The sequence below is a fragment of the Mus caroli genome, unplaced genomic scaffold (assembly GCF_978045245.1).
Source record: "Mus caroli unplaced genomic scaffold, Mus_caroli_1 scaffold_4, whole genome shotgun sequence".
Lineage (NCBI taxonomy): Eukaryota > Metazoa > Chordata > Mammalia > Rodentia > Muridae > Mus > Mus caroli.
The window spans coordinates 128893078-128920798 of NW_028227259.1; the positions used below are offsets into that span (position 1 = coordinate 128893078).

General features: G+C 48.8%; 1 protein-coding gene across 1 annotated transcript in view; it reads left to right on the forward strand.

Annotated features, from left to right (window-relative positions):
• Dnah10 (dynein axonemal heavy chain 10) overlaps nt 1–27721 on the forward strand; it is a 111875-nt gene that overhangs the window by 14066 nt on the left and 70088 nt on the right. The window contains exons 9-24 of the mRNA XM_021162419.3: nt 2533–2723; nt 4347–4545; nt 7368–7562; nt 8292–8462; nt 9074–9250; nt 11984–12109; nt 14439–14611; nt 15466–15617; nt 16875–17039; nt 19596–19803; nt 21601–21757; nt 22483–22959; nt 23727–23885; nt 24349–24465; nt 24630–24732; nt 27341–27519. Coding sequence (XP_021018078.1) covers nt 2533–2723; nt 4347–4545; nt 7368–7562; nt 8292–8462; nt 9074–9250; nt 11984–12109; nt 14439–14611; nt 15466–15617; nt 16875–17039; nt 19596–19803; nt 21601–21757; nt 22483–22959; nt 23727–23885; nt 24349–24465; nt 24630–24732; nt 27341–27519 — 2949 coding nt within the window. The remainder of the gene's footprint in view (nt 1–2532; nt 2724–4346; nt 4546–7367; nt 7563–8291; nt 8463–9073; nt 9251–11983; nt 12110–14438; nt 14612–15465; nt 15618–16874; nt 17040–19595; nt 19804–21600; nt 21758–22482; nt 22960–23726; nt 23886–24348; nt 24466–24629; nt 24733–27340; nt 27520–27721) is intronic.

A 27721-nucleotide genomic window follows, 5' to 3' on the forward strand; every position in this document is an offset into this window, starting at 1 on the left:
TCAGGCTCTGGCAGAGCCTCTCAGGGGACAGCTATACCAGGCTCCTGTCAGCCAGTGCTTCTTGGCATGAGCAATAGTTCCTGGGTTTGGTTTCTGAAGATGGGATGGATCCCCAGGTTGGGCAGTCTCTGGGTGGCCTTTCCTTCAGTCTCTGCTCCATTCTTTGTCCCTGCATTTCCTTTTGACAGGGGTAATTCTGGATTAATAATTTTGAGGTGGGTGGGCGGCCCCATCCCTCAACCGGGGGCCATGCCTATCCACTGGCTATGGTCTCTACAGGTTCTCTCTCCCCTTTGTTGGGTCTTTCGGCTAATGTCCTCCCAAGCCTTTAATGCACTAGAGTTGGGCAGATATCTAACCTCTAATCTACTTCCCGATCCATCACCCTGAGTTATAACTAGCCATGTTCCATCTGGGCCTCTTAGCTCCAACTGACCAGTCCTCATGGCCATATTTTCAAGACTCATCTGCCCCATGGCGTCTCTCCTCTTTCTCTACAGTTCCTCGTGGTCCTCCTTAGACCCCAAGCCTGGGAACCGAAACCCAACCCACCTCTCTTCGGCCTGGCTATCAGCTGCCGGCATCTTTATTCAACCAATAGTTTTAAATGAAGGAACAAGGTCACATAGCCTTACTTGTTGTGTGTGAGGATTCTCTCATCCCTGAGGGCAACCGGATCTTGTGTGTGTGTGTCAGTATTTAGTGTTACAATACATAGCAACAGAGCAAACCTCAGCAGAACCCATTACAATAGTCTACATGTAAATACCTTTAGCACCTACAATGAGAACCTGAACCCATTCAACACTGAGTCTCACTGCCAGGCTGGCCTTGAACTCATAGAGATCTCTCTGCCTCTGCCTCCCAAGTGCTGAGACTAAAGGCATGTGCCATCATCACCCAGCAGTTCTTTTTATTATTATTATTTTTTTAATGATGTATAAGCCTGTACACACAGGAATGCAGGTGCCCACAGAGGCTCTGGCCCTGTGCTAGGCTTACAGGCAGTCATGAGCCACAGGTGCAGTGCTGGGAATTGAACCTGAGGCTTCTGGAGGTGACGCACATGCCTCTTAACCACTGAGCCATCTCTCCAGGCCCTAAATAGTTATCCTTTATGATTTTCAATTGTGTTCCTGCATTTTTGTCTTCGTGAGCATAACACGCTGTGTTGTGGTTTGAATGGGGCTGTCACCCAGGGGCTTCCGGTCCTGCTGTTCTGTGGGATTCTGGAACCTTCAGGAGGTGGAGGTCTTACTGGAGGAAATAGGCCATAGGAGCTGGGATGAGGAGGGACACGGCGGGGAGGGGGGGCAGGGGACTGTTGTTCTCGAAGGGCCCCTCTCAGTCTGATTCTCTGCTTCCTGGCTGGCAGGAAGTGCATAGCTCTGGTCCGCCTGACGCTCCCAGGATGCACTACGACACCTCGTGTTTGTATTATGGAGTTCAAATACTAATTTAAAAGACTGAATTGCAGGTTCCAAGTCAGATATGCCACGTGTCACCTTCCTCATTTGCTTCCTGTTGCTCTGATGGGTCGGCTAGCTTCTTCCTTTTTTTTTTTTTAATTAATTTGTTATTATACATAAGTACATTGTGTAGCTGTCTTAAGACACACCAGAAGAGGACTTCAAATCCCGTTACGGGTGGTTGTGAGCCACCATGTAGTTGCTGGGATTTGAACTCAGGACCTTTGGAAAAGCAGTCAGTGTTCTTACCTTCTGAGCCATCTCACTAGCCTGCTTGCTTCCTTTTAAATCTTTATTTAGAAACATTTTTTTAGGTATGGGCATTTGGCTGTACCTGTATGTGTGTACCATGTGTGTATGTACGTGTGCGTGTGCCTGTGTGTGTGCAAACACTAGGGCTGGCAGAATGTCGATCCACGGGAGGCAAGAAGAACATTCGACTCAGTAGCCGGTGCTGGTTCAGACTTTGAGAATCTGACACCAGGCAGTTTATTTCACGTACATTTAAGCACAGCACAAATGTCTCTCTGTTGACTGAGAAACGATGCTCAAGCTAAGGGGAGGATAATTGGGAGAAACATAAGAGTCAGGGGGACATGATGTGGTCTGGCCTTATAGATAGCACAGAGGTCCCCAGGCTATTAGCCACAGCTCTTCCCAGTCTTCTGGATGGAAAAGAAGTTAGACATGTCTCCCTTCCAAGAGAGCATGCTGTGTGTTTAACCATCTTGGTTTCCCTAGTGCTTGTCTGTGAGCACAAGAACCTCTGGTCCCCCTACACTAACCCTCATCTGCCAACAGTCAAGTAGCAGGGCCTGGATAGACCCATGGGGTGGGGAAGGAATGGTGTCTCTTGATAGAGAAGGACAGAAACAAGTGGACTTGAAAAACAGAATGTGCCACCCTTGGAATATGTAATGTATGTGTGTGTGTGTGTGTGTGTGTGTGAGAGAGAGAGAGAGAGAGAGAGAGAGAGAGAGAGAGAGAGAGAGAGAGAGATTCCTGGCCTTGAGACTAAGTCCCTCTTCTGTCCCCCTTTGTTCCCTCCGCGTGGCTGTGGCAGAACATCACACACGGCTCCAGCTTCCATGTGGTCCTGGATACCATTCCATCCATGATGAGTGCCCTGCGCATGGTGTGGATCATTTCTAGACACTACAACAGAGACGAGAGGATGATTCCACTCATGGAACGCATCGCCTGGGAGATCGCTGAGCGCGTGTGCCGAGTCATCAACCTACGCACCCTGTTCAAGTGAGAAGCCATTGGGGCCAGCCTGGGGTTCCTTCTGGGAGACCAGCAGCTCTGTTCCGGCTGTTCGAGATTCAGAGCTGGGGTGGGTGGGGCTCAATGGTAGAGCAGGCTCCAAGCGTCCTGAGGGCCTGGGTTTCATCCCTAGGACTGCAAAATAATTATCACGGAGATTCAGATGCTGGCAGAATACTCTTGGGACTAGCCATCCCATCGATTGATTTATAGAGCATGGGGCTGGAAAGGTGGCTCAGCGATTAAGAGCGTGTGCAGAGGACCTGGGTTCAGTTTCCAGCACCCAGGGAAGCTTACAACCTCCTGCCTGGAGCTAGAGCTCCAGGGGATCTGATGCCCTCTTCTGGCCGTCTTGGGTGATGCACCCAGGTGGACCTCTACACATATATGCACATTATTTTAGAATATATTTGAAAAGAAACATTCTTTTTCATCTCCCAAAGATGTCATGTGCATTTTATCAATCACTTCAAACCTCTGTCCTCTCTAATCCCAAGACCTGGAGATCTTGCAACACAAAGTCTTTTCTGGGTGGTATTTTATTCAGTGTGGTGTCTCCAAGACTTTATCCACAATGTATGTGTATCATCTGGACTTCATTCCTTTTTATGACTGAATAATATCCCATTGCTCAAACATAATATATATATATATATATATGTATATGTATATGTATATATACACATGCATATATATACTTCATTTATACAGTGAAATACACAATTCTGTATGTGATTATATTGCATAACACAATTATGTATGTGTATGATTTCTCAAGCTTAAGTTATTGATTTTTTTTTGAGACAGGGTTTTATCTTTATTTACGCGTATAGGTGTGTCTGTGCAGATACCTGCAGCAGAGGCCAAAAAGAGGGCATCAGATCCTCTGGGGCTCCAGTTAACACACACTGTGTGAGCTGCCCAAAGTGCATGCCAGGACCTGAGCTCTGGGCCTCATGACAGAAGTCTACGCTCTTAAAAGCCAAGCAGTCTCCAGCTGGTGGGCAAGCGCGCCTGTGTGATTTTGCCTGGGACTTTGTTCTTTAGTTATCTTTGGAGAGACTGAGGCAGGGATGGTCAGTCCAGGGCCTGGCCCCCCAGGAGGAGCAGCCTGTCACACGTTCAGGGCGATGATGGTTTTTGACTGTTTTGTGTGAGCATGCCATAGGGAGCAAACCCAGGGTCTCCTAAGGCTAATCGCACGTTCTACTGCTGAGGCGAATTTGGCCATTCCCTACTTTCTACCTGGTCCTCGTGGGTGAGTTCAGTGACAGGCAGGGTATACGCTCCAGAATGACAGCCACCATGGTGATCATAAGACAGGCACCAAGGCCACCTTCTCTCTGCTTCAGGTAGCCACCCATGTTTTCCATGGAGCTTGGTCAGATGGCTGCTGTGGAGGACAGCCTGGGCCCAGCTTGGGGGCCCTTTCTGTGTCCTTATTGCAATGGTACATGAGGACAAATTCCCTGAGGAGATCTTGGTGCCAGGGAGGTCCAGGACGAGAATCCTCCCAGATACCAATGCCCTAGGAAGGGGGCGGGAGGGGGGAGGCGCGTGGTTTAGATGTAGGCAGCTGTGTTCAAAGCCTGACCTCTCTTTGTTTAACAGGGAAAACCGAGCAAATGCTCAGTTTAAGACCCAGGAGGCTAGAAACACTCTCAAGCTATGGAAAAAATCTTACTTCGATATTCGGGCCAAGATTGAGGCTTCTGGTCGGGAGGCACGATGGGAATTTGACCGGAAGCGATTGTTTGAGAGAACAGACTACATGGCCAACATCTGCCAGGACCTTTCAGATGTTCTGCAGGTGGGAGCCCCTTCTGAGATGTGTGTTTACTTGTCTGATGGGGAGGGCGCATTCGGGCCTTTGGATGAGGGGCGCCATCACGCCGCCGACCTGAAGGGCCCAGTAGAAAAGAGACTATTGAGAGAATGGTGTATAGAGTTCTAGAAGGTACCAGAATGTGCCACTGCACCCTAGGTCTTTTGTGACTCTGTGTGTGTGTCTAGGCTGCCTGACCAGGGAGCCTCAGAGGCCTCCCCGAGTACTGGGATTACAAGCGTGAGCTGAGCCACTATGAATCAAATTTGGGTCATCGGGGTTCTCACTGACTGAATCATTTTCCCAGCAGTCTTTGCAACTTTTCTTTGGGCTCTGACCTCTCTTTTGCAAGGCCACCTCCAGAGCTCTCCTTGTACTGGGCATTTGCCTGTCCTGGCTTTAAATCTCTTCCGTTTCCTTCCCCCTACCTTCCCACTATTCCCTTCAGGCCTCAATACCCTTGCCTACCACCCACCAGCTCTGTATTAGCCGACTGCCACAGCTTTTGGATATAGGGGCTTGTGCTTAGTGTCTGACTGGGTGGCTAGCACAGCCCTTGCCGGGAGGGACTCCACCCTCTCATTCACTTGGCATCCCTCTGGAGAGCCCACAGGGCCCCTGCTAGGGGAACAAAGTGAGTTAAAACAGCTAAAAGCTGGGGGCACAGGTGCCAGGCCCCTGTCTAGGGAGACAGCTCTGTCAGTAATGCACTGGTATAGCAATCACAAGAGGTCTGAGCTCAGATCCCCAGCCTCCAGTATCACAGCCTAAGTTGAGAGCCTGCTGTAATCCCAGTGCTGAAAAGGGGGGAGTCCCTGAGGTTCAGTGTCCAACCAGGTTTGCTGAATCCTAGAGTGTCCCAGGGTCAGTAAGAGATTTGACACATAAACAAGGTGACTATTTCCACAGGAAGGAGCTGGGGCTGTCCCTGACTCTTTCGCCTGCTCCTGGGACCTTTTTCCTCCTCCTGGACTGCCTTGTCCCAGCCTTGATGTGATGCTGCTGTGTGGCTGTTTTTGTTTTTGTTTTTGTTTTTTTTTTTTTTTTTGAGACAGGGTTTCTCTGCGTGGCCCTGGCTGTCCTGGAACTCACTCTGTAGACCAGGCTGGCTTCGAACTCAGAAATTCGCCTGCCTCTGCCTCCCAAGTGCTGGGATTAAAGGCGTGCACCACCAGGCGTGCCTGGCTATGTGCCTGGTCTTATTGTAGCTTGTTATGTCATGTTTGGTTGTTGTCCCTGGGAGGCCTGCTCTTTTCTGAGGGGAGTTAGGGGGGAGGGGGGAGTGAGGAAGGAAGACTGGGGGAAGGGGATGGAGGGCAACTGCCGTCGGGATATAATATATGAGAGGAGGAGAAAGAAAGAGAGAGAGAGAGAGAGAGAGAGAGAGAGAGAGAGAGAGAGAGAGAGAGAGAGAAAGAGAGAAAGAGAAAGAAAGAAAACAGGCTAAGCAAGCAAGCGTTGGAGAGCAAGCCAGCGAGCTGGTTCCGTTCCTGCATCCAGGTTCCTGCCATGTGTTTCTGCCTTGGCTTCATAAAAACAAACACATAAAACAAGGTTGAAGGGTGAGTGGGGAAGTCACTTGACACCCACCTCTGGCCCCTCATACACATGCACACATGGGCACACACATGCCCTCATAGGACCAAACGGAGCACATTCTGGAAAGACAATGGAAGCATGACACCTTCTCTTTGTACATCTTTCCCCTTCCCCTTGTCATTACGGCAGCATGGAACGTTAAAATTCTTTATGACTTTCTTCCTTTCTTTCTTCCTTTCTTTCTTCCTTCCTTCCTTCCTTCCTTCCTTCCTTCCTTCCTTCCTTCCTTCCTTCCTTCCTTCCTTCCTTTCTTTCTTTCTTTCTTTCTTTCTTTCTTTCTTTCTTTCTTTCTTTCTTTCTTTCTTTCTTTCTTTCCTTTTGACAGGGTCTCATATAGCCCAGGGTAGCCTCAAAGTCTCTTTGTTGTTGAAGACCTTGAATTTCTGATCCTCCTGCCTCCGCCTTCCATGCATTAGAATTAGAGGTATAGCCAATGATTACGGGTGTTCGTGGTACTGGGGATGGAAGCCAGGGCTTCACGCCTGCTGGGCAAGCGCCTTTACCAATGGAGCCATATGGAGCCAAGTCAGCAGCAGAAAATCCAGATATAAAATCGACGGATGTGCCAGTGCACCAGAGAGGCAGGGGTAGGTGGATCTTTGTGAGTTCGAGGCCAGCCTGGTCTACTTAGTTAGTTGCAGGCCATCCAGGGTCACATACCATCTCAGAGTAAATAAAGCCGTTCATTCAAACATGGAGTCAGCAGGGGTGGTACGCGCACGTGCACACATTTCAACACGGTTGGTATTGTGGTGACCCACGTGGTGGGTTAAACTGTTTTAATTTTACATTCTACCAATACCTCCTCCCCCACCTCAGCCTGGTAAAGCTACCAAGAACTCTGGTTCACCTTCTCTCTGGTGTTCTTGTACATGTACAGTAGATATCATATTCAGCCAGAGTTCACATGGGAAGCATCCAGAATGAGAGAGATACAGAGGGCTGTGAACCGCTATTGTGGGTGATTGGGAATTGAACTCAGGTCCTTGGTAAGACCCTCCAGTGCTCTTAACCACTGAGCCATCTCTCTGGGACCCAGGGACTCTGAGTCTTACCACGTGTGCATTCGTGCAGTCCCCGAAGGTCTCAGACGGGGAGACGGTTGCCTGTGTGTGGGGACTTTTGAAGTTGCATCTGTTTGCGATGCGAATGTTCAGGGTAAATCCAAGGGTGCTTAGCCCCCTCCCATCCTGTCTTCCCATTACCAGGTCTTGGAAGAATTTTACAACATATTTGGCCCAGAGCTCAAGGCTGTGACAGGGGACCCCAAGAGAATTGACGATGTCCTTGGCAGGGTGGACAGCTTGGTGGCTCCTATGGAAAGCTTGAGCTTTGATCCATTCAGCATCAGATCCTCCCCATACTGGAAATACGTGATGGAAGACTTCAAGCTTGAAGTTCTGGCAAGTGACCCAGCCATCGATTCAACCACAGAAGCAGAGGCTCCTTTTAAAGATGTGTGTGTGTGTGTGTGTGTGTGCACATGTATGTGTGTGTGTGTGTGTGTGCATGCATGTATGCATGTGTGTATGTGTGTGAGTGTGTGTGTGCATGTGTGTGCACATGTGCATGTGTGTGCATTTGTGTATGTGTGCACACATGTGTATGCATGTGCATGTGAGTGTGTGTGTGTGTATTGCACGCATCTATGTACTCACTCAGAGGCTACTCTGCTATACCACACCTCACATATTTCTTTGAGGCAAGGGTCTCTCCCTGAACCCAACCTCAAGTTTTCCTCCTGAAGCTGGCACCCAGCAATCTTCCCATCTCTGCCACCACCCTCAGAGCAGGGGTGGCAGGTATGGCCACCCAGGCTTTTCATGGAGCTCCTGGGGTCCCAACATAGGCCCTCATCCTTGCGAGGCAAACACTTTCCCCACTGAGCCATGCCCCAGCCCACACAGTTTCTCTGACTAGATGCCCGCTCTCATTACTACGCAGCAGAGCCCTGTTGGTCCCAAGCTGCCGAGCCCCCTCATCTGCTTCCTTGCAAGACCATGTCAAGTTGTAGCTTTCTCTTCAACTCTTTCTTTTTCTCTTCTCCCTTCTCCTTTCTCCTTTCTCCCCCACCTCTCTTTCTTTTCCCTTCCCTTCCTGTCCTTCTCCTTCCTCCTCCTTTCTTCTGACAGGTTATTGAGAAAGAAGCCAAAAATTTCATTGACGAATCTTTCAAAACACTTCGCTCAGCGGAAGCGGCCTTCGACATGCTGCTAAAATTCAAGCATATCCGCTCCCGGGAAGCCATCAACCGTCAGATGATGATGAAGTTTAATGACATCCTGGCACAGTACTACAAGGAGGTGACCGGCCGGGGAACCCATGGCTACCCTGGCAGTGATTGCGTGGCCACAGCCCCAGCCCCAGCCCAGAGACACTCCCTCTAAAATGTAATGTCTGCCAATGGTCACCTCTGGAACAGCTTTATGGATTTCAAATAATTCAACCGAATCAGGAACACTGAGGAAAAAAAAAATGAGATTAGAGGGTATAAGAAAGAAGAAGCAGTTGTCTTAGTTAGGGTTTCTATTGCTGCGAACAGACACCACAGCCAAACAACTCTTAAAAGGGTAATTTAATTGGGGCTGGTTTACAGTTTAGAGGCTTTATCCATTACCATTGTGGCAGGAAGCATGGTGACATACAGGTAGACATGGTGCTGGAGGAGGAGCTCTCTGCATCTTGATCCAGGAAGAGACGGGCTCTGCCCAGTGACACATTTCCCCCAAGAGGCCACAATTCCTAATAGTAGCCCTTCCCATGGGCCAAGTATATCCAGACCACCACAGAAGTAAAGACTGCAGCGGGCCCAAGGCTCTGCCACACACAGCTCTCATTGGCATCCCTCAGTCGTCCTTCTTGCCTGGCTGGCGGGGCCCATGAAGCTGACCTGGGCACCTGCTTTGCTTTCCAGATCGATATCGTCAATAAGATCTTTGTGCAGAACCAGGACAACCCGCCGCTGTACAAGAACCACCCTCCCGTGGCGGGCGCGATATGCTGGGAGCGGTCCCTGTTCTACAGGATCAAGCACACCATCCTGCGCTTCATGGAGGTGGAGGAACTCCTGGACAGCGAGAGGGGCCAGCAGGTATGTCCCCGCCTCTGGTGGCTGCACTGGGCTCCTCACTTAGCGGGGTGACTGCCACCTCGGCTGGCCAGCCAGTGGCATGCTCCTGCCTGTGGACACTCTGTTTCCTGAGCCTTCAGATCTTCTCTTTCAGTCTCAGAGTTTAGGATGCCTGCCTACTTCTCCATGGATTTAAGTTTGTTTTGAAGGGTGACCACTGTCATTTATCTGTCTGTTTGTCTGTCTGTCTGTCCGTCCACCCATCCATCCATCTATCTATATCTATCTGTTTATTCATTCTTTTTAAAATTTATTTTTGAGACAGTATTTCTCTCCCTCCTCCTCCCCTTCCTCTTGTTTTTTTTGGACAGGGTTTCTCTATGTAGCCCTGGCTGTCCTGGAACTCACTCTGTAGATCAGGCTGGCCTCGAACTCAAGAGATTAGCCTGCCTCTGCCTCTTGAGTGCTGAGATTAAAAGTGTGCGCTACCATTGCCCGGCTGAGACAGAGTCTTAAGTAGCTCAGGCTAACTTCAAACTCACTATTTAGCTGAGATGATTTTAAACTCCCTTTTTTTTTTAAAGATTTATTTATTTATCTTATGTATATGCATATGAAAGAACCTAATGGGGAAACCCCCACTCAATTTCCGTTCAGCATGTACCCAAGAATCACAAACAGACGACCATCTTGATGTAAAAGCATGAGTTAGTTTAATGACAGAGCTCTGGGGCCTACACGTCTCACAGGAGACAGAGGTGTCGACCACATGGTGGAGCCATAATGGCGGAGCTCCGGGTCAAAATGTATCTCACGAAGGAGACAGTGGTTTTGACCCCGAGGCTTGGAAGCTAGGGTTTTTTATAGGAAAGGGGTGGGGCTGGGGGAGGAATTGGCACGGTTTCATATGATTGGTCCATTTAAACATTAACAGACTGTCAGAAAGGGCGGGAGATAGGGAGGCACCAGGCCAGACAGGACATGTAACGATGGGCCTGCCCGGGCATGTCCTGGCCTGTTCAGCTATGTTCTCAGCCCCAGGTTTCAAAGCTCACAAACAGCTCTTTGGGCTATTTGACATAAATTACATGCATCACACGTCTCAAGTTTTATTTCCTTTCACATACACCATTGCTCTCTTCAGACACACCAGAAGAGGGCATCAGACCCCACTGCAGATTGTGGTGAGCCATCATGTGGTTGCTGGGAATTGAACTCAGGACCTCTGGAAGAGCAGTCAGTGCTCTTAAGCGCTGAGCCATCTCTCCAGCCTGACTTTGAAAGTCTTGATTCTTCTGCCTCTATTTCTTAAGTCCTGGGACTAGAGATGGCCAGCACTACAATTGGCTTCTGCGGAGCTAGGCATGGAGCCCTGAGGTTTGTGGCTACTAAGTAAACACTCTACCCACTGAGCCGCATGCCCAGCCCACGACCACTGTCATTTTAACTCTGACTATCCTTGCCTCCAGAGCTCTTTTATTGCTGACAGACGTTTGGTTTTATCTTTAAAGAACTTCAGAGTTTGGGGCTGGAGAGAGGTGAGTTTGGTGGTTAAGAGCAAGTCCTGCTTTTTCAGGGGACTTGGTTTGGATTCCAACTCCCACGTTGGGTGGCTCACAACCATCTGTAACTCTGGCCCGAGGGGAGCCAATCCCTCTGGCCTCCACGGGTGTTCACACTCGTGTGGGCATGTGTGCGCATTCACATGTATGTAATTAAAGATAAAACAAGTCTTTTAAAAATCCATACAGTTAATATTAGAGACATTTGAAGGTCATGTGACCTATGCTGTCCGGTTGATCCAAGGAAGCTACTCTTGGTGACACACAGATGGACAGACTTGTCTTCCCAGTACTGGCTGCTGTGTGTGAAGTCCGCATAGTGTTCACGGTCAAAGTTCTTTTTATTTTTCATTTATTTATTTTTTGAGACAGAGTCTTGCTTTATAGCCCAGGCTAGCCTGGACCTCCCCTGCCTCCCCGACCCTGAGACCTGAAATTACAGGTGTGTGCCACACCACCCTGGCCTTCTTTATACTTTCCCTTAGCCGTTTAAACATGGTTAATATCTTATTTATTTACGTATATGCATTTCTGTCTGTGTGTGAGTTTACATACATATGTGTAGGCACCTGCAGAGGGTAATCAGATCCTCTGGAGCTGGAGTTACAGGTGGATATGAGCCACTATGTGGGTGTTGGGATCTGAACCCAGGTCCTCAGGAAGGACAGCAGGTGCTCGTAGCTCCTGAGCCATCTCTTCAGCCCTCAAAACACATCTAAACCTTTCCTCACTCACAGAGGAGAGTTTGCCGGTCTGTGCTAGACCAAGCCTGGTTTTCAAGTCAAAAGATCCCAAGCAAGACCCCGCCACCAGCCACCACCTGTGACAATGCTATTTCCCTTTTCCAAGGTGGTGTTCTGGTACATTCAAATGCGCATGCATACATAGAAAGAGATAGGAGGGGGCTGGAGAGACTGCTCAGCAGTTAAGAGCACTGACTGCTCTTCCAGAGGTCCTGAGTTCAATTCCCAGCAAGCACATGGTGGCTCATAACCATCTGTAATGGGATCTGATACCCTCTTCTGGTGTGTCTGAAGACAGCTACAGTATACTCACATACATAAAATAGGTAAATAATTCTTTTTTTAAAAAAGAAAAAGAAAGAAAGAAAAGAAAGAGACGGGGTTGGTAGAGAGAGGAAAAAAGCATCGTTTTCCGGGACAAAATGACGGCTACTCCCATTCCGGGCTAGGTGAAGCAGAGATACCTGGAGGTGGGGAGGAAGATGAAGGAGTATGAAGACGGGAAGTATGAGCATTGGAAGGAGACCACAGAGCAGAGCCTCCCAGCCCTCATGAAGAAGAGCCTGCTCACCAAGGTATGCCCTTCCACACTCCCCACAAAGCAGGGCAGGCCTCCATCCTCTTGAGGGGGCCGGGAGGGCAACAGAGGTAGCAACAGCAGCTATGCTGACCCCTTGAGCGGCTTTGTCTCCGCCTTCATAAGATAAGTTGAGGGGCTGGGGAGATGGCTCAGTTGGAAACACCAAGACCTTGGGCACCTCCAGCCAGTGAGAGACCCTGACTCAAAAGACAAGTCCAGCTGGGGAGATGACAGACAGCTCAGTGGTAAGAACACATGCTGCTCTTGCAGAGGAACCCAGCTCGATCGCTCACATCCACGCTGGGAGGGTTACAACCGCCCATGGTGCCAGTCCCAGGGCCTCTGATGTCCTCTTATGCATGGGTACCTTACATGCATCTACCCACCCCCATATATATATAAAATATAGATATCAATTAAGCCTTAAAAACCAAAAGATGACACTGGAGAAATGATGACCAAGGTTGTTCTCTGTCCTTTGTACACATGCACGCACGCATGCACACACCTCCTGTATACTTGCACACACGTACGCACATTAAAAAATGATTGAGTTTGGGCTGGAGAGGTGGCTCAGTGGTTAAGAGCACTGACTGCTCTTCCGGGGGTCCTGAGTTCAAATCCCAGTAACCACATGGTGGCTCACAACCATCTGTAATGAGATCTGACTCCTTCTTCTGGTGTCTGAAGACAACTCAGTGTACTTACATATAATAAATAAATCTTAAAAAAATAATTGAGTGGACTGGATGACAGTGTGTGTGTGTGTGTGTGTGTACATCAGACGACAGCTTGTGGGTCCCAGGGACTGAGCATAGGTTGGTGACAAGCAACTTTTATCACAGAGCCACCACACAGGCCCACACACACAGGCAACTGTTTTTAAGTGTTACCCTTTGCCACCCACTTTTGTGGCCTTGGGCCTGGCACACGGCCACCACTCAGGCGGCCAGTGTCTGTGGACCCGGCAGTTTACGTACGTCACCCCTGAAATTCTTCCTAGCAGGTAACTTCTCTGTCACCATGAGAGCCCCATGTACCTTGGGGAGCTGGGGTTTTCAAGGCCTTGTTCCAGGGGCATCATTTGCCAAAGTCTAGCCTGTACCTGCCAACATGATTTGATTTCCCTGTTTTCTAAGAAAAGCCAGAAATTTATATTTTAAAAGGACCTCACTAGCATTTGACTACTGGCAGCTAAATAGAACTCTTTTTATTTTATTTTTCCAGAGCTGGGGATTGAGGCCAGAGCTTTGTTCGTGCTAGAAAAGCACATGACCATACACGACCATTGACCCACACCCCCAGTACCTCGCCGGGGGATTCTAGGCAGGCTCTACCTCTGAGAAACATCCCCTGCTCTTCTTTTTTATTTGGGGGCAGGGTCTCACTCAGTTGCCTAGGCTGGTCTTAAACTCACTCTGTAGTCTAGTTGGATCTGAAGCAGCTAAACTGAACGTGTGTGTGTGTGTGGTATTAACACATATGTTCATGTATGCAGAGGCCAGAGGTTGACATGAGGTGTCAGTCACCCCAAAAAATATTGTTTAAGATGGGGTCTCTTACTGAACCAAGACCTTGTGGATTTGGCTAGGCTGGCTGGCCGTGCAACCCCTAGAATCCTGTCTAGGTGCGCTTTCTCTCTCTCTCTCTCTCTCTCTGTTTGTGGTATGCATATGTGCATATATGCCTGAAACTTTACAGAGCCCAGCGGTGGTGACGCACACCTTTAATCCCAGGATTCAGGAGGCAGAGGCAGGCAGACTTCTGAGTTTGAGGCCAGCCTGGTCTACAGAGTGAGTTCCAGGACAGCCAGGGCTACACAGAGAAATCCTGTCTTGAAAAAGAAAAACAAACAAAAAAACAACAACAAAAAAACCCAAAATCCAAATTCAGGTCTTCCTGCTGGCAGAGTGAGCATTTTATATACTGAGCCATCCACCCATGCCAAATCTTATATATATATGTACATACACATATATATATATACACATATACATATATATATATATATACGAATTATATATATATGTGTGTGTGTATATATATTCTTATATATAATATGTCTATCCACCATATATATGTGTGTATGTATGTATATATATTCTTATATATAATATATATATTATATATAATTCTAATATAAAATACACACATATATAGTTCATATGTATATATCCAAGAAACAGAATGCATAATCCACTAGTTCCTGTCTGCGCCCACCCATTGGGGAAAAGGCCCACATTTCTGTTTGCCAAGTTCATGTGTAGTTTTACGAGCAATGGCGGACAGTCATTTCCAAGCTGTGCACTGTGTCTGTCCCACAGAATATCATCACAGCCGAGGACTCAGCGATCATAGACAGGGGGACCACGTTTATTATCAACTTCTCTCCCATTCTCAAAGAGATTATTAACGAAACCAAGTACTTAGAGCAGCTGGGATTCACCATCCCTGAACTGGCGAGGAACGTGGCCCTCCAGGAAGACAAATTCCTCAGGTGAGAGGATCATTCTTCAACCAGAGGGGACGCGCTTGGTCTCAGGGCCTCTTGACTCTATTTTGATGTTGTTTCTAAGTGTGTGTGTGTGTGTGTGTGTGTGTGTGTGTGTGTGTGAATGAAATAAGGCCTCTATATAGAGTTGGAGGCTGTCCTGGAACTCGCTCCATAGACCAATCAGGCTTCAAACTCACAGAAATCCTCCTGCCTCTGCCTCCTCGGTGCTCAGATTAAAGACACATGCCACGGTGCCCAGCTCATTTCTTTAAAAAGTATTATTCTTGTATTTACAGTTTCACTTATGCATACCTTGCATCCTGTCTGCTCTCACCCCACCCCTCCCCTCCCTGCCAACCCTCCCCCTTCTCACAAATCTCTCTCTTGCACATTCACTTCTTCCTGTACTGTTTTGTGACCTGCGATTAGCCAGGTCTGTGTGACTGAGGGGTGGAGCTGTAACTGGTAAGAGCCTGGTGGTCTCGGCACAAGGGTACATGGCGAAAGATGGTGGGTACCCCTCCCCGAGTCTAGCCACATGAAGCTTTAGCACTGGAGGCGTGTAACTAGCAGCACTGAGTCAACGAGAGGCAGTGTTCACACACAGAGTTGCTTCTCTGGGCACAAAACTTTAGCAGGCCCTTCCCCACGGATGCGACAGCTACCCCTATGATGCTAGGGATGGACAGGCCTTGTGCTTGCACACTCTCGGGCCCTGAGTCTCATCCCTGCCCGCCCTCTGTGAATGTCCTGATGGAGGATGCTGGGGAACCAGGCCGCTGGGGGACATGGTACTATCGTTCTTAAGGTCATGTCCTACCCTGCATCTCTCACTTTCTCCTGTGCTGGGCACTCAGGTATACAGAGGGGATCCAGCGCATGCTGGATCACTACCACCTGCTCATCAACACACTGAACGAGGCAGAGATAGCGCTCCTGGATGACCACTCCCAGGAGCTGCTCCGAGTCTTCCGGTCTGGGTACAAGAGGCTGAACTGGAACTCACTAGGTAACAACAGCTCCGGATCACCTTATGTGTGTGTGTGTGTGTGTGTGTGGTATGTGCATGCAAGTGTGCAAATGTGCACACACGTGGGGCATAAGTAAGTGTACAAGTACACATGCAAACATGTGCATGCAGGTGTGCAAGCATACACACGGGTGTGAGTGTGCAAATGTGTACACACATGGGTGCAAGTAACTGCAAGTGCACACGCAAATGTGTGTGAGTGTGCAAGTGTGTGTACATGCAAAGTCTGGAGGAAGGAATCGGGTGTTCTCTTCTGTCACACTCCACATGGTTATTTTGAGGCAGAGGCTCTCAAAGCTCTGGGGACTTTGGCTCTTTTGGCTCGGCTGGCCGGCCAGCGAGCTCTCAGGCTCTTCCTGTCTCTACTCAAAGTGCTGGGGTTACAGGTTTGCACGGCCCTGCCCAGCTTTGTGTGGGGGTCCTGGAAATTCAAACTCAGGTCCTCACATTTAGAAAGCAAACTCTTGTGTCCCACGAGCCACCTGCCCAGTCCCTGGAGGGACCTTATATAATGATCCCTTCCTGTAAAACCCACATGTCACAATATGTTAATATAAACCACACAACCTTATATAAGTGCACACATATACACACACACATTTGTACACACACATGCACATAAAAATTTACGCCAGGCGTTGGTGGCACATGCCTTTAATCCCAGCACTTGGGAGGCAGAGGAAGGCAGATTTCTGAGTTCGAGGCCACAAAGTGGTCTACAAAGTTTGTTCCAGGACAGTTAGGGCTACACAGAGAAACCCTGTCTCAAACAAACAAACAAACAAACAAACAAAAACCAAAAACCAAATAAAGATTTACACACACACACAGATACATACACATACAGTATGTGCACACAATTATGCACATGTGCACACATACATACACATTCATGCACACAATTGTACACATACACAAGCATGCACGTCTATGTGTATGAACATACATATATACATGCTCCTACTTATGGGCATGTATGTACATATTCAAGCACACAAATATAAACACACAGATGTCTGGGGGTGCAATGGAACTCACTCCTGTGCTTGCAGAGGAGGTGCCCAGTTCTCTCTGTCCCGGACCTTCAGGGGCTGAGTGGCTCTTACCCACCTCTCAGTCACCACAGCTGCAGGAACGGGGTCTATGGGCTAAGTGTCATCACCACGGGTGTCAGAAATGCCGGTGGGCAGTCCAGGAACGGCAGGGCCAGAAGCCAGAGGTTTCTCTTTCCCCAAGGAATCTCTGACTACATCACTCGCTGCAAGCAGGCCATCGGCAAGTTCGAAACTCTGGTCCACCAGATTCACAAGAATGCCGACGACATCAACTCCAGGCTCACACTCATCGAGTCAGTCAGCCTTTTCCGGTACCCAGTCGCCAAAACTGAGGATGGGGTCCCAGGTAGGCCTGGCTTCTCGCTTGTCAGCCACATTCAGTGACTGGCACAAACTGGTCTAACTACTCCAGCCCTTTCCTTGGAAGTATCGTGGCAGTCAGTGTCCCACCCTCTGCCACGTTCTGGGTGACATGAGATTTTTATAGCGTATGACCATTGCTTGCTTCAATCCTGGGCTGGAAGCAGGGCCTCTCGTGTGTTTAGCCACCAGGCCAGGCCCAGCCCTCTAGGCTCTTGATTTTTTTTTTTAATATTTTTTTTATTACGTATTTTCCTCAATTACATTTCCAATGCTATCCCAAAAGTCCCCCATACCCTCCCCCCCTAGGCTCTTGATTTTGAGGAAGACAAGGTCTCATCATCTAGACCAGGCTGGCCTCGAACCTACGGAGATCCACCCACCTATCTGCCTTTTGAGTGCTGGAATTGAAGGCCTGTGCCACCTAGCTCAGCAATCACTTTCTCTCAGTAACTTTGAAATGCTTCTGTCGATAACTTTTCCCCCCTTTTTCTTTTTTTGAGACAGGGTTTCTCTGTGTAGCCCTGGCTATCCTGGAACTAGTTCTGTAGACTGGGCTAGCCCCAAACTTAGAGATCTGCCTGCCTCTGCCTTCTGAGTACTGGAATTAAAGGTGTGCACCACCACTGCCAGATCCTTTTTTTTTTTTTTTTTTCTTTTTCTTTCTTGAGATGGGCTCTAACTATATTGCCCAAGCTAGCTTTGAACCTGCCATCCTCCTGCCTCAGACTTTCCAGTGCTGGGATTGCAGGAGTGCACTACCTACATCCAACTGTATAACTTTGTTAATAGTCAGGTAAATTTTATTTTATGGGCTCAAATTTGCTTTGCACTACACTTGTGGTATTTCAGACTGTCTTAAATGAGTCCATAAGGAATTCTTTTTTTAAAGATTTATTTATTTATTATATGTAAGTACACTGTAGCTGACTTCAGACTCACCAGAAGAGGGCGTCAGATCTCATTACAGATGGTTATGAGCCACCATGTGGTTGTTGGGATTTGAACTCAGGACCTTCAGAAGAGCAGTCAGTGCTCTTAACCGCTGAGCCATTTTACCAGCCCAGGAATTCTTTTTTTTTTAAAGACTTATTTATTTATTTATTTATTTATTTATTTATTTATTTATTTAATGTATATGAGTACACTGTAGCTGTACAGGTGGTTGTGAGCCATCATGTGGTTGTTGGGAATTGAATTTAGGACCTCTGCTTGCTCCGGTTGGCCTCACTGGCTCCGGTCCTGCTTGCTATGGCCCAAAGATTTTATTATGTTATGTAGCTGACTTCAGATGCACCAGGATAGGGTGTCAGATCTCCTTACGGATGGTCGTGAGCCACCATGTGGTTGCTGGGATTTGAACCCAGGGCCTTTGTGGAGCACGAGCCCCCACCACAGTCCCAGCTGACACCACTCACTTTTTTTTCCTGGAGGTGAGAATGAGCCTGTGGCATTGAGTCCAGGTCCCTGAGGACAGCCCGTGACCCATGGCTTCTGCCACAAAGTTCCGAGTCACAGCTGCCGCATGTAACTGGTATCCTCCTCTGCCGGCAGAAAGGACTTTCCTCTTAGCATTTTGTCTGTTTTTATTTTCTGCAGCTGGGTGTTTTGCCTGCACGTGTGTGGATGGTGTGCATGCAGTGCCTTCAGGGGCAGAAGCTGGCATCAGGTTCCCTGGAATTAGGGGTTACAGATGGTTCTAAGCTACCACACGGGTACTGGGAAGTAATCCAGAGCCTCTGCAAGAACAGCCAGTGCTCTTGACCACTGAGCAATCTCTCCAGCCCCAAAGTAGTTCCTTTAATTATTTTCTTTTTAATTTTCTTGCGTATTTGTGTGTTATTAGTGGATTTTTGTAAGGGTGTTGCTGTTTTCCTTTTTGGCTCCCAAATAATTGAGACTGGACTATTACATTTACCTAACAAGCTTCAAGGGCACAACAGAACAGTACCACTCTATTTTAATCCTCTAAGCTAATCTTGCTACCTCCCAGTCAAAATCCCCAGAATATTTGCATTTTAATACTGATCTAGCTCTCTCTCTGGTCCTGATATTTTGTCATGACATCCCCTGGACTTGTCCTGTAGCTAATCCCCCTTCTTCCTTCTTTCTCCTCCTTCCCTGGCTGGCAGGAAGTCCAGCCCTAGTCTCTCCCCTACTCAGTCCTTGCCTGATCAGCTAGCTTTATTGACCAATCAGGGAATAACTGGGCAGGAATGTTTATACAATATTGAAATCGCAACCAGATACAGGGGGCTCAGACGCCAGAAATCAGCATTTGAATAGTCCCAGGATACTCTTTACACAACATACAATAGCATTATGCTGTGTGTATGTGTGTATGTGTTTTCTATGGTGCCCCTGTGGAAGTCAGAGGACAACTTGCAGAAGTTGGCCCTCTCTACTACATGGGTTCATGAGGACTGAACTCAGATGGTCAGGCTTGGTGGCAAGCTCCTTTATCTGTGAAGTCATCTCAGTGGCCCTTGAGGTACTTCCGTGCTTTGGGGCTGACACGTGTAACTCTCGTCCTTCTCTACAGGTGTAAAAGAATTCTTTGAGTACATTGAACGAGAAAGGGCCAGGGATGTGGACCACATGGTCCGGTGGTACATGGCTATCGGGCCTCTGCTGACCAAGGTGGAAGGTCTAGTGGTACACACCAACACGGGCAGGGCCCCGAAGCTAGCTTCCTACTATGAGTACTGGGAAGGCAAGATCTACGATGTCTTGGTGAAGCTCATACAGAAGTAAGGACACCTGTTGCAGGCACGGCCTGGTTGCGGGTTATAGGCTGTGATGGACAGCTAAGCACCAGCTGGATGGGGAGGCTGGGCAGGGAGTGGGTACCCTCTGTGTGGACTCTTGCTCCTATGAGGCCCTAATGGCTCACAAAGCCTGCTGTGTGCCTCTCTGCTTCTGGAAATCAAGGTATCTACATGTCTGCTTGGCAGCAGAAGGCCCCAGTACAGCTTTTCCTCAGAGGACAGGTGACACAGCTCCCTGCTGTCCTCTGTGAGTCCTGTGGCCCAGCAGCACAGCTGGGCCAGCGGGAAGACACACATACACTATAGTTTGGAGCCATTCTAAGAAGCCAGCCAGTGAGCGGCTTTCTGTAACTCCCGAGTTATTCTGGCAAGACGTGGCATCTTTGAATCACAGTGTCCCTTTTAAAAAAACCTTAATGTATTTTTTTTTTAAGATTTATTTATTTATTATATGTAAGTACACTGTAGCTGTAGCTGTCTTCAGACACTCTAGAAGAGGGAGTCAGATCTCGTTACGGATGGTTGTGAGCCACCATGTGGTTGCTGGGATTTGAACTCCTGACCTTCGGAAGAACAGTCGGGTGCTCTTACCCACTGAGCCATCTCACCAGCCCCCCTTAATGTATTTTTAAAAAATATTTATTCATGGGCTGGAGAGATGGCTCAGTGGTTAGGAGCACTGACTGCTTTTCTAAAGGTCCTGAGTTCAATTTCCAGCAACCACATGGTGGCTCACAACCATCTGCAATAGAATCTGATGCTCTCTTCTGGTGTGTCTGAAGACAGCTGCAGTGTACTCGTATCAATAAAAAATATTTATTCATCTTTAAAATATACATATGTGCACACAACAGGTGCTGTGGGGGCCAAAGGAATTAGTTCTCCCTGCAGCTGGACTTACAGGCAGTTGTGAGCCACCTGGCATGGGTGATGGAGACCAAACTCGGTTCTCCAGGCACCTCATCTGGAGCTACTTTTTGCCTAATATGTTATATCTTTCCATTATCTGTCCATCCATCCATCATCTGTCTACTATCCATCTATTCATCATATCTCTATCCTCTCTCACCATCTATCCATCCATTCATGTTTATATCCACCCATTCATCCATTTATCCACCCATCTATCCATCTATCCATCCACCTACCCATTCACCCATACATTCATCCATCCATCCATCCACCCATCTATCCATCCAGTCACCCATGCATCTATCCATCCATGCATCCTTGCATCCATCCATACATCCATCCACTCATGCATCCACCCATGCATCCATCCATCTGTCCATCCATCCATCCATCCATCCATCTGGCTATCATCCATCTACCCATAAATTCATTTACCCACCCATGCATTCATGCATCCAAGCTTTATCAGAAGTGCCTATGTGCTAGGGCTTGGACTACGAAGTCTTGGTCACAGACAGCGGTCCTTGTCTTCTGAGAGCCAAGGAGAGATGTCAAAGCATGGAGATTCTGTCAAATGATTGTCATAGAGGAGCAGAAAGCATTCCCAGAAGGCAGTGCAGGGGCTGCTGGGAATGATTGTTGGTGGTGGTTGTGATTATTTCCTACCAATAGGTGTTTGATTCCCCCAAGCAGAAATGACCAAGGTGCATAAAATGTAGACAGTGGGCCTGTAGTCCTCTCCACTGCCTCACCAGTCTACAGTGTGGAGCAGACCTCCGTGCTTGACTCCATCCTGCTCCCTGCAGCCGTGGTTGATATATTTCACAGCCTGAGTCCTGTGTCCTCTGTACCCCTCCCCCACTGTAGGAATCTACAGGCTTTCAACTCTCTGATCCTCAGAAATGTCCCTCTGTTCCAAGCGGAAACCATCTTGTCAGCTCCAGAAATCGTTCTCCACCCAAACGCCAACGAGATCGATAAGATGTGTGTCCACTGTGTCCGCAGCTGTGTGGAGGTCACCAAGGTAACATGCTCACCGCGGTAACAAAAGACCTCCTGCTTGTCCACCTGCCTCCTGCTCGCTGGTGGACGAGGTCGGAGAGGTGCCAGCAGACCTCCAATTCAGCTGCCCTTGGTCTGTGTGAAGCCATTCAATTTGAGGGCCCTGAATTTCTGATCTTTCTACTTCCACCCGTGCAGTGCTGGGATTACAGGCGTGCCCCACAACATCTAATTTACTTTGTATTGGGGATGGAGCCTGGGGCTTTGTACGTGCCAGGCGCTTGTACCAACTGAGCCCAACTCTGCGCGCCTCCCTTTCTACACAGCTGGTCCGTGTGGAGCGCTTACTATTGCGCTCATCTGGGTGATCACAGAGATGTGTTCGTGATCCACCAGGACAGATTGAGAGAGAGAGAGAGAGAGAGAGAGAGAGAGAGAGAGAGAGAGAGAGAGAGAGAGAGAGAGAGAGGAGAGAGAGAGAGGAGAGAAGAGAGCAGACAGAGAGAGACAAAGACAGAGAGGAGGAGGAAGGGAGGAAGGGAGAGAAAGAAACACAGCAGAAAATGGTGACCCAGATTTGTAATCTCACAATGAGGCTGAGGCAGGAGGATCATGATTTCGAGGCTAGCCTTGAAGGGCTACATAGTGTAAGTGTCCATCATAGCTGGACTCGTTAGCAGGTACCGGGATGTACCCAGGAGGCCCACCGTGCTCGGCCCTTACCTCCTGCCCGCTTTGTCCCTCCAGCATTTCGTGCGCTGGATGAACGGCAGCTGCATTGAATGCCCCCCGCAGAAGGGGGAGGAGGAGGAAGTTGTCATCATAAGCTTCTACAATGACATCTCCCAGAACACCCAGATCATGGACCAAGCCCTCATGATCCCCCAAAACATCCACAGGCTGCTGGTGAACATCATGAAGTACCTTCAGAGGTGGAAGCGATACCGGCCCCTCTGGAAGCTGGACAAGTCCATCGTGATGGAGAAGTTTGCGGCCAAGAAACCGGCCTGCGTGGCCTACGACGAGAAGCTGCAGTTCTACTCCAAGATCGCCGCCGACGTGATGCGCCACCCACTGGTCAAGGATGAGCACTGCATCCGGCTGCAGCTCGGGCCCTTGGCCAGTACCGTGCAAGAAAATGCCAAGTCCTGGGTGATCTCACTGGGGAAGCTCCTCAACGAATCGGCTAGGGAGGAGCTTTATAGCCTCCGGGATGAGATTGAGGTACCTAAGGCCACCTTCATTTCAAACAGACGTCCGAGGCCTGGGGATGGAGCTCTATGGTAGAGCTACATATGCCTAGCACATGCAAAGGCCCTGGGTTCCATCCTGTCCTTGCTTCGTTTCTGTTGCTATGATAAAATATCCAGACAAAAAGTGACTTGGGAGAGACAGGCTTTGCGTTATTTCACTCATAACTTCACGTTATAGCCCACCATTGAGAGGGTGTCAAGGTGGGGACTCAGACAGCTAGTGACATAGACAGTCAAGAGCAGAGAGAGAGAATCAGTGCGTCCTTGCTTGCTTGCTCTCAGCTAGCTTTCTCTTCTCATACTGTTCAGGACCCTCTGCCTAGGGAATGGTGTCGCCCACAGCAGGATGGATCTTGCTGCATCAATTAACAATTATGACCTTCCCCCCGCCCCCCCCCCCAATAAAAGATGCCTACAGGTCCATCTAGACAATTCCTCATTAAGACTGTCTTCCTAAGTGATTCTGAGTTGTATCAAGTTGACAGTAAAAACCAACCAGCATACCAATGCCTAGCGTCCAAACCAGAACAAAGAGCCCTATTCTTGAGGGAGGCGGGCTTGGTTTGTTAGTCTCTTTTCCATGTGAGTGCAGTACTTGCAGAGGCCAGAAGAGGGCATCATATCCCTTGGCACTGGAGTTACAGATGGTTGCAAACAGCCATGTGGGGGCTGAGACTGGAACTCAGGCCTTCTAGAAGAGCAGCCAGTGCTCTTAACCATTGAGCTGTCTCTCCATAGCACCTGGCCAAGAATCTTAAGAAGAGCCCCAGCACCCTCGAAGACCTCAAGTTTGTCCTCGCAACAATTTCAGAGATCAGGTCCAAATCTTTAGTCATGGAGCTGAGGTACAAGGACATCCAGGAGCGATACCGCACCATGGCGATCTACAACATCTTTGTGAGTCAGCTTTGCTGTCCTGACACCTCTGATGACTGGGTGTCTACTGCATTAATCACTTCTAGGTTGCTATCATAAAGTACCCCAGGGAGAGCAACTTAGGGAAGAAAGAGTTTATTTGGTTTATGGTTCCTGAGGGATAGAGCCTGACATGGCTGTTAAGGTGGGGCACTGTCAGGGAAATTATGGCACTGTGCACACAGGCAAACACACACAATTAAAAACAACAACAACAACAAAATCCTCAAAACCAAAAAAAACCCTAAAATCTCAAAACCAAATAAACAACCCCAAGAACACAACATTAATTTCCCAGTTAGCTCTTGGGTGCAACCAGAAACACAGACCTGAGGGAGCAGCTTTGACCTGCAACTTCAGTTCCAACTTAATTGGTAATTCCATCTGTCTCTCTCCCCTTCCCATCCTCCTCTCTCCCTGTCTCTCTCCCTCCCTGTCTCTCTAGCCCACAGACGCGGAGCAAGAACTGGTTAATAACATCGAGAACATGTGGGAATCTCTCTTCACGGAATCGATGAACGTGGAGCACGCCCTTGGGGGCATCAAGCGAACTTTCACAGAGGTGTGGTGTCCCCTCACCCCCAAGTGCAGATGGGGGGGACTGGGGCAAGGCTCAGCGCTGGAGTACTGACGCCTCGAATGAGGTATTGGGCTCCAATACCTCCCCACACCACACCACCCCACACCGAGGCTAAGTCACGATAAGGGGTGGCCTCCTTCCCTCAGATCACCCGGAGTGAGATCATGAACTACAGGAGCCAGCTGGATGAATTCGCCAGACGCTTCTACAGCCAAGGCCCCGGGGCCGTGGGCGAAGACCTTGATAAAGGTGAGGCTGCGACATGGGGGTGCTGAAGGTTTGGGGGGTTCCTGAGAGGGTCACAGAAAGTGAATCACGTCGTCACGCAACAGCTGCCTTCATGGCCACTTGGTCTAGTGGCGGCCTCTGAGGGCAGGGCAGACTCAGTGCAAGGTTTATGAAGGTTGGAACACTGGTCTACTCCCAGAGAATCCAGCAAGTCCCTACGGCAGGCAAACACGGAGGCCACTGAAATCAGCCTTTGCCAGTGTAGCCGTACACACCCCACTCGTCTCCTCTCTGTCCCTTTAAAGCTATTCTTTGGACGTAGACCCTGGGTCATGCCACTCGGTTTGCCTATGGTGTCTGCCAGATTCCCACCATTATGGCACATATCTGAGAGGGATGACTTAAAAGGAAGGATGATTATTCTGCCTCACACTTGTGGTGACCTCAGTCCAGTGTGGTTATGTGGAACTCCTCCAGTGGGGTAAACCATAGCTGAGGGGGTTTGCTCAGCAGCCAGGAAGTAGAGAGACTGTAGACGGGGTGGGGGATGGGGCCCAGACACACCCTTCAGAAGAATGTCCCTAAGCCACCACCCCTCCAACAGGGTCTCCCCTTCTAGTTTTCTTCTCTTCACTTCCCAATGACGACATCAAACCTGAGTCCCTTGATGGATTCATTTATTGATGTATCATGATCTGGTCGCCTCTCAGGGACTGGACCCGCCAGCCAGGAACCAAGCCTCTAATACAGAGCCTTTCGGGGGATATTTCATCTACAAAATGTGACTCATGTCCTTCATAAGTCACCAGTCAAAAGAGTGACAGGGAGGGAAACTTTTTTTTTTTTTTGAGACAGGGTTTCTCTGTGTAGCCCTGGCTGTCCTGGAACTCACTCTGTAGACCAGGCTGGCCTCGAACTCAGAAATCCGCTTGCCTCTGCCTCTCAAATGCTGGGATTAAAGGCGTGCGCCACCACTGACTGGCAGGAAACATCATTCTTACATCAGCCGTCCTCAGTCTTTCTAACATGACAACCCCCTTAATACAGTCCCCCACGTCGTGGTTACCCCTAACCATAACATTATTTTCACTGCTACTTCAGAACTGTAATTTTGCTAGGGTTATGAATCATAATGTAAATATCTGTGTTTTCGGATGGTCTTAGGTGACCCCTGCAAAAGGGTCATTTGGCCCCTGAAGGGGTCGCCATGCACAGGCTCAGAACCGCTGTTCTAAAGAGAGTGTGGGAAGACTGCACATACAGGGATGGCTAGGGCTTCCAAGGAAACAGTCGGATCTGGGAATCACAAAGGCAGTGGAGGCAGGCAGTGCTGGGGTGGGCGAGTGGACACACAGTGACGAGGGATGATAATGGCCATGAGGGATTGGGGGCCAAGCACAGACTTTGAGGTTGGCGTGTGAAGGCAGTTGTTAATCTGATGAGGAAAGTCTCAAGAGTGGCAGACAGCAAGTGAGACTGACGGTGGTGGGCACAGGGTGGGTGTCCCTTTAATGACCTCACACCCAGGATGGTCTGGGTACAAGGGATCAGCCCTCTGATTGGTAGGTCTTGCAGGGCGAGTGGGCTTTTGGTTGCTGGGACAAGATAAAATAAAGCCTGCCGACTTTAAATTTATCTCCCTGTAACTTATGTGTATTGAATAATTAATGGCTGAACTCTCTCTCTCTCTCTCTTTTTTTTTTTTTTTTTTTTTTTTTTTTTTTTTTTTAGTTTTTCGAAACAGGGTTTCTCTGTGTAACCCTGGCTGTTCTGGAACTCACTGTGTAGACCAGGCTGGCCTCGAACTCAGAAATCAGCCTGCCTCTGCTTCCTAAGTGCTGGGATCAAAGGTATGTGCCACCACGCCCGGCTTTCTTTCTTTCTTTCTTTCTTTTTTTTTTTTTTGTTTTAAAGAGCCAGACACACATTTGTATCATTTAAAAACATTATGTATTTTATGTATATGAGTACACCGTCACTGTCTTCAGACACACCAGAGCCTATTACAGACGGTTGTGAGCCACCCTGTGGTTGCTGGGAATCAAACTCAGGACCTCTGGAAGAGCAGTCCGTGCTCTTAACCACTGGGCCATCTCTCCAGCCCCAATGGTTGATTTCTTAATTAACTTTATTTTATTCTTCCTTTAAAATTTTAATTACATTTACTTATCTATTTATGTGCGTACATGTGTGTACATTCATTGTATGTATGTGCATGTATACATGTACGGGTGTATGTGTACATGTATGCGTACATGTGTGTGCATGTGCACATGTGTGTGCATGTGTGTATGTGTGTGTGAATGCATGTGTGGAAGTCAGAGAACAACTCAGGGGAGTTCTCTCCTCCCACCACATGGTTCCTACTATTCAAACTTAAGCTGTCAGGTTTAGCAGCAAGCACCTTTACTGAGTGAGCCATGTTGCTGGCCCTCAGTCTTAAACACACACACATTTCAGACACACCTGTGTCAGTTTGTAGCCCTGGCCACCTGGGCACTTGCTATCTAGATAGGCTGGCCTTGAGCTTGCAGGGACTTCCCACACCCTTTGCCTCCCAAGCGCTGGACCTAGGGGCATCTCACATTCAGACTGTCCTTTCTGCTTTATCTCCGCACTTCTTATGCAGGCTCAGAACTCTTAGGCAGTTTTGAAAAGGAGCTGGCAAAGCACGAGAAGAACCGGCAGGAACTGGCCAATGCGGAGAAGCTCTTTGATCTCCCCATCACCATGTACCCTGAGCTCATCAAGGTGCAGAAGGAGATGACGGGGCTCCGGATGATCTATGAACTGTATGACTCTCTGAAGGTAAGGCCCCTCCCAGGGGACTCCCGAAGCTGGGCACAGGGACATACACCCTCAGGTGCAGCATTATGTCGGGAAGGGCTCAGAATGTCCATGGCCCCCTCCTCCTCCTCCTTCTCCCCCTCCCCTCCCCCTCCTCCTCCTCCTCCTCCTTCTCCCCCTCCCCTCCCCCTCCTCCTCCTCCTTCCTCCTCCCTCCTCCCTCT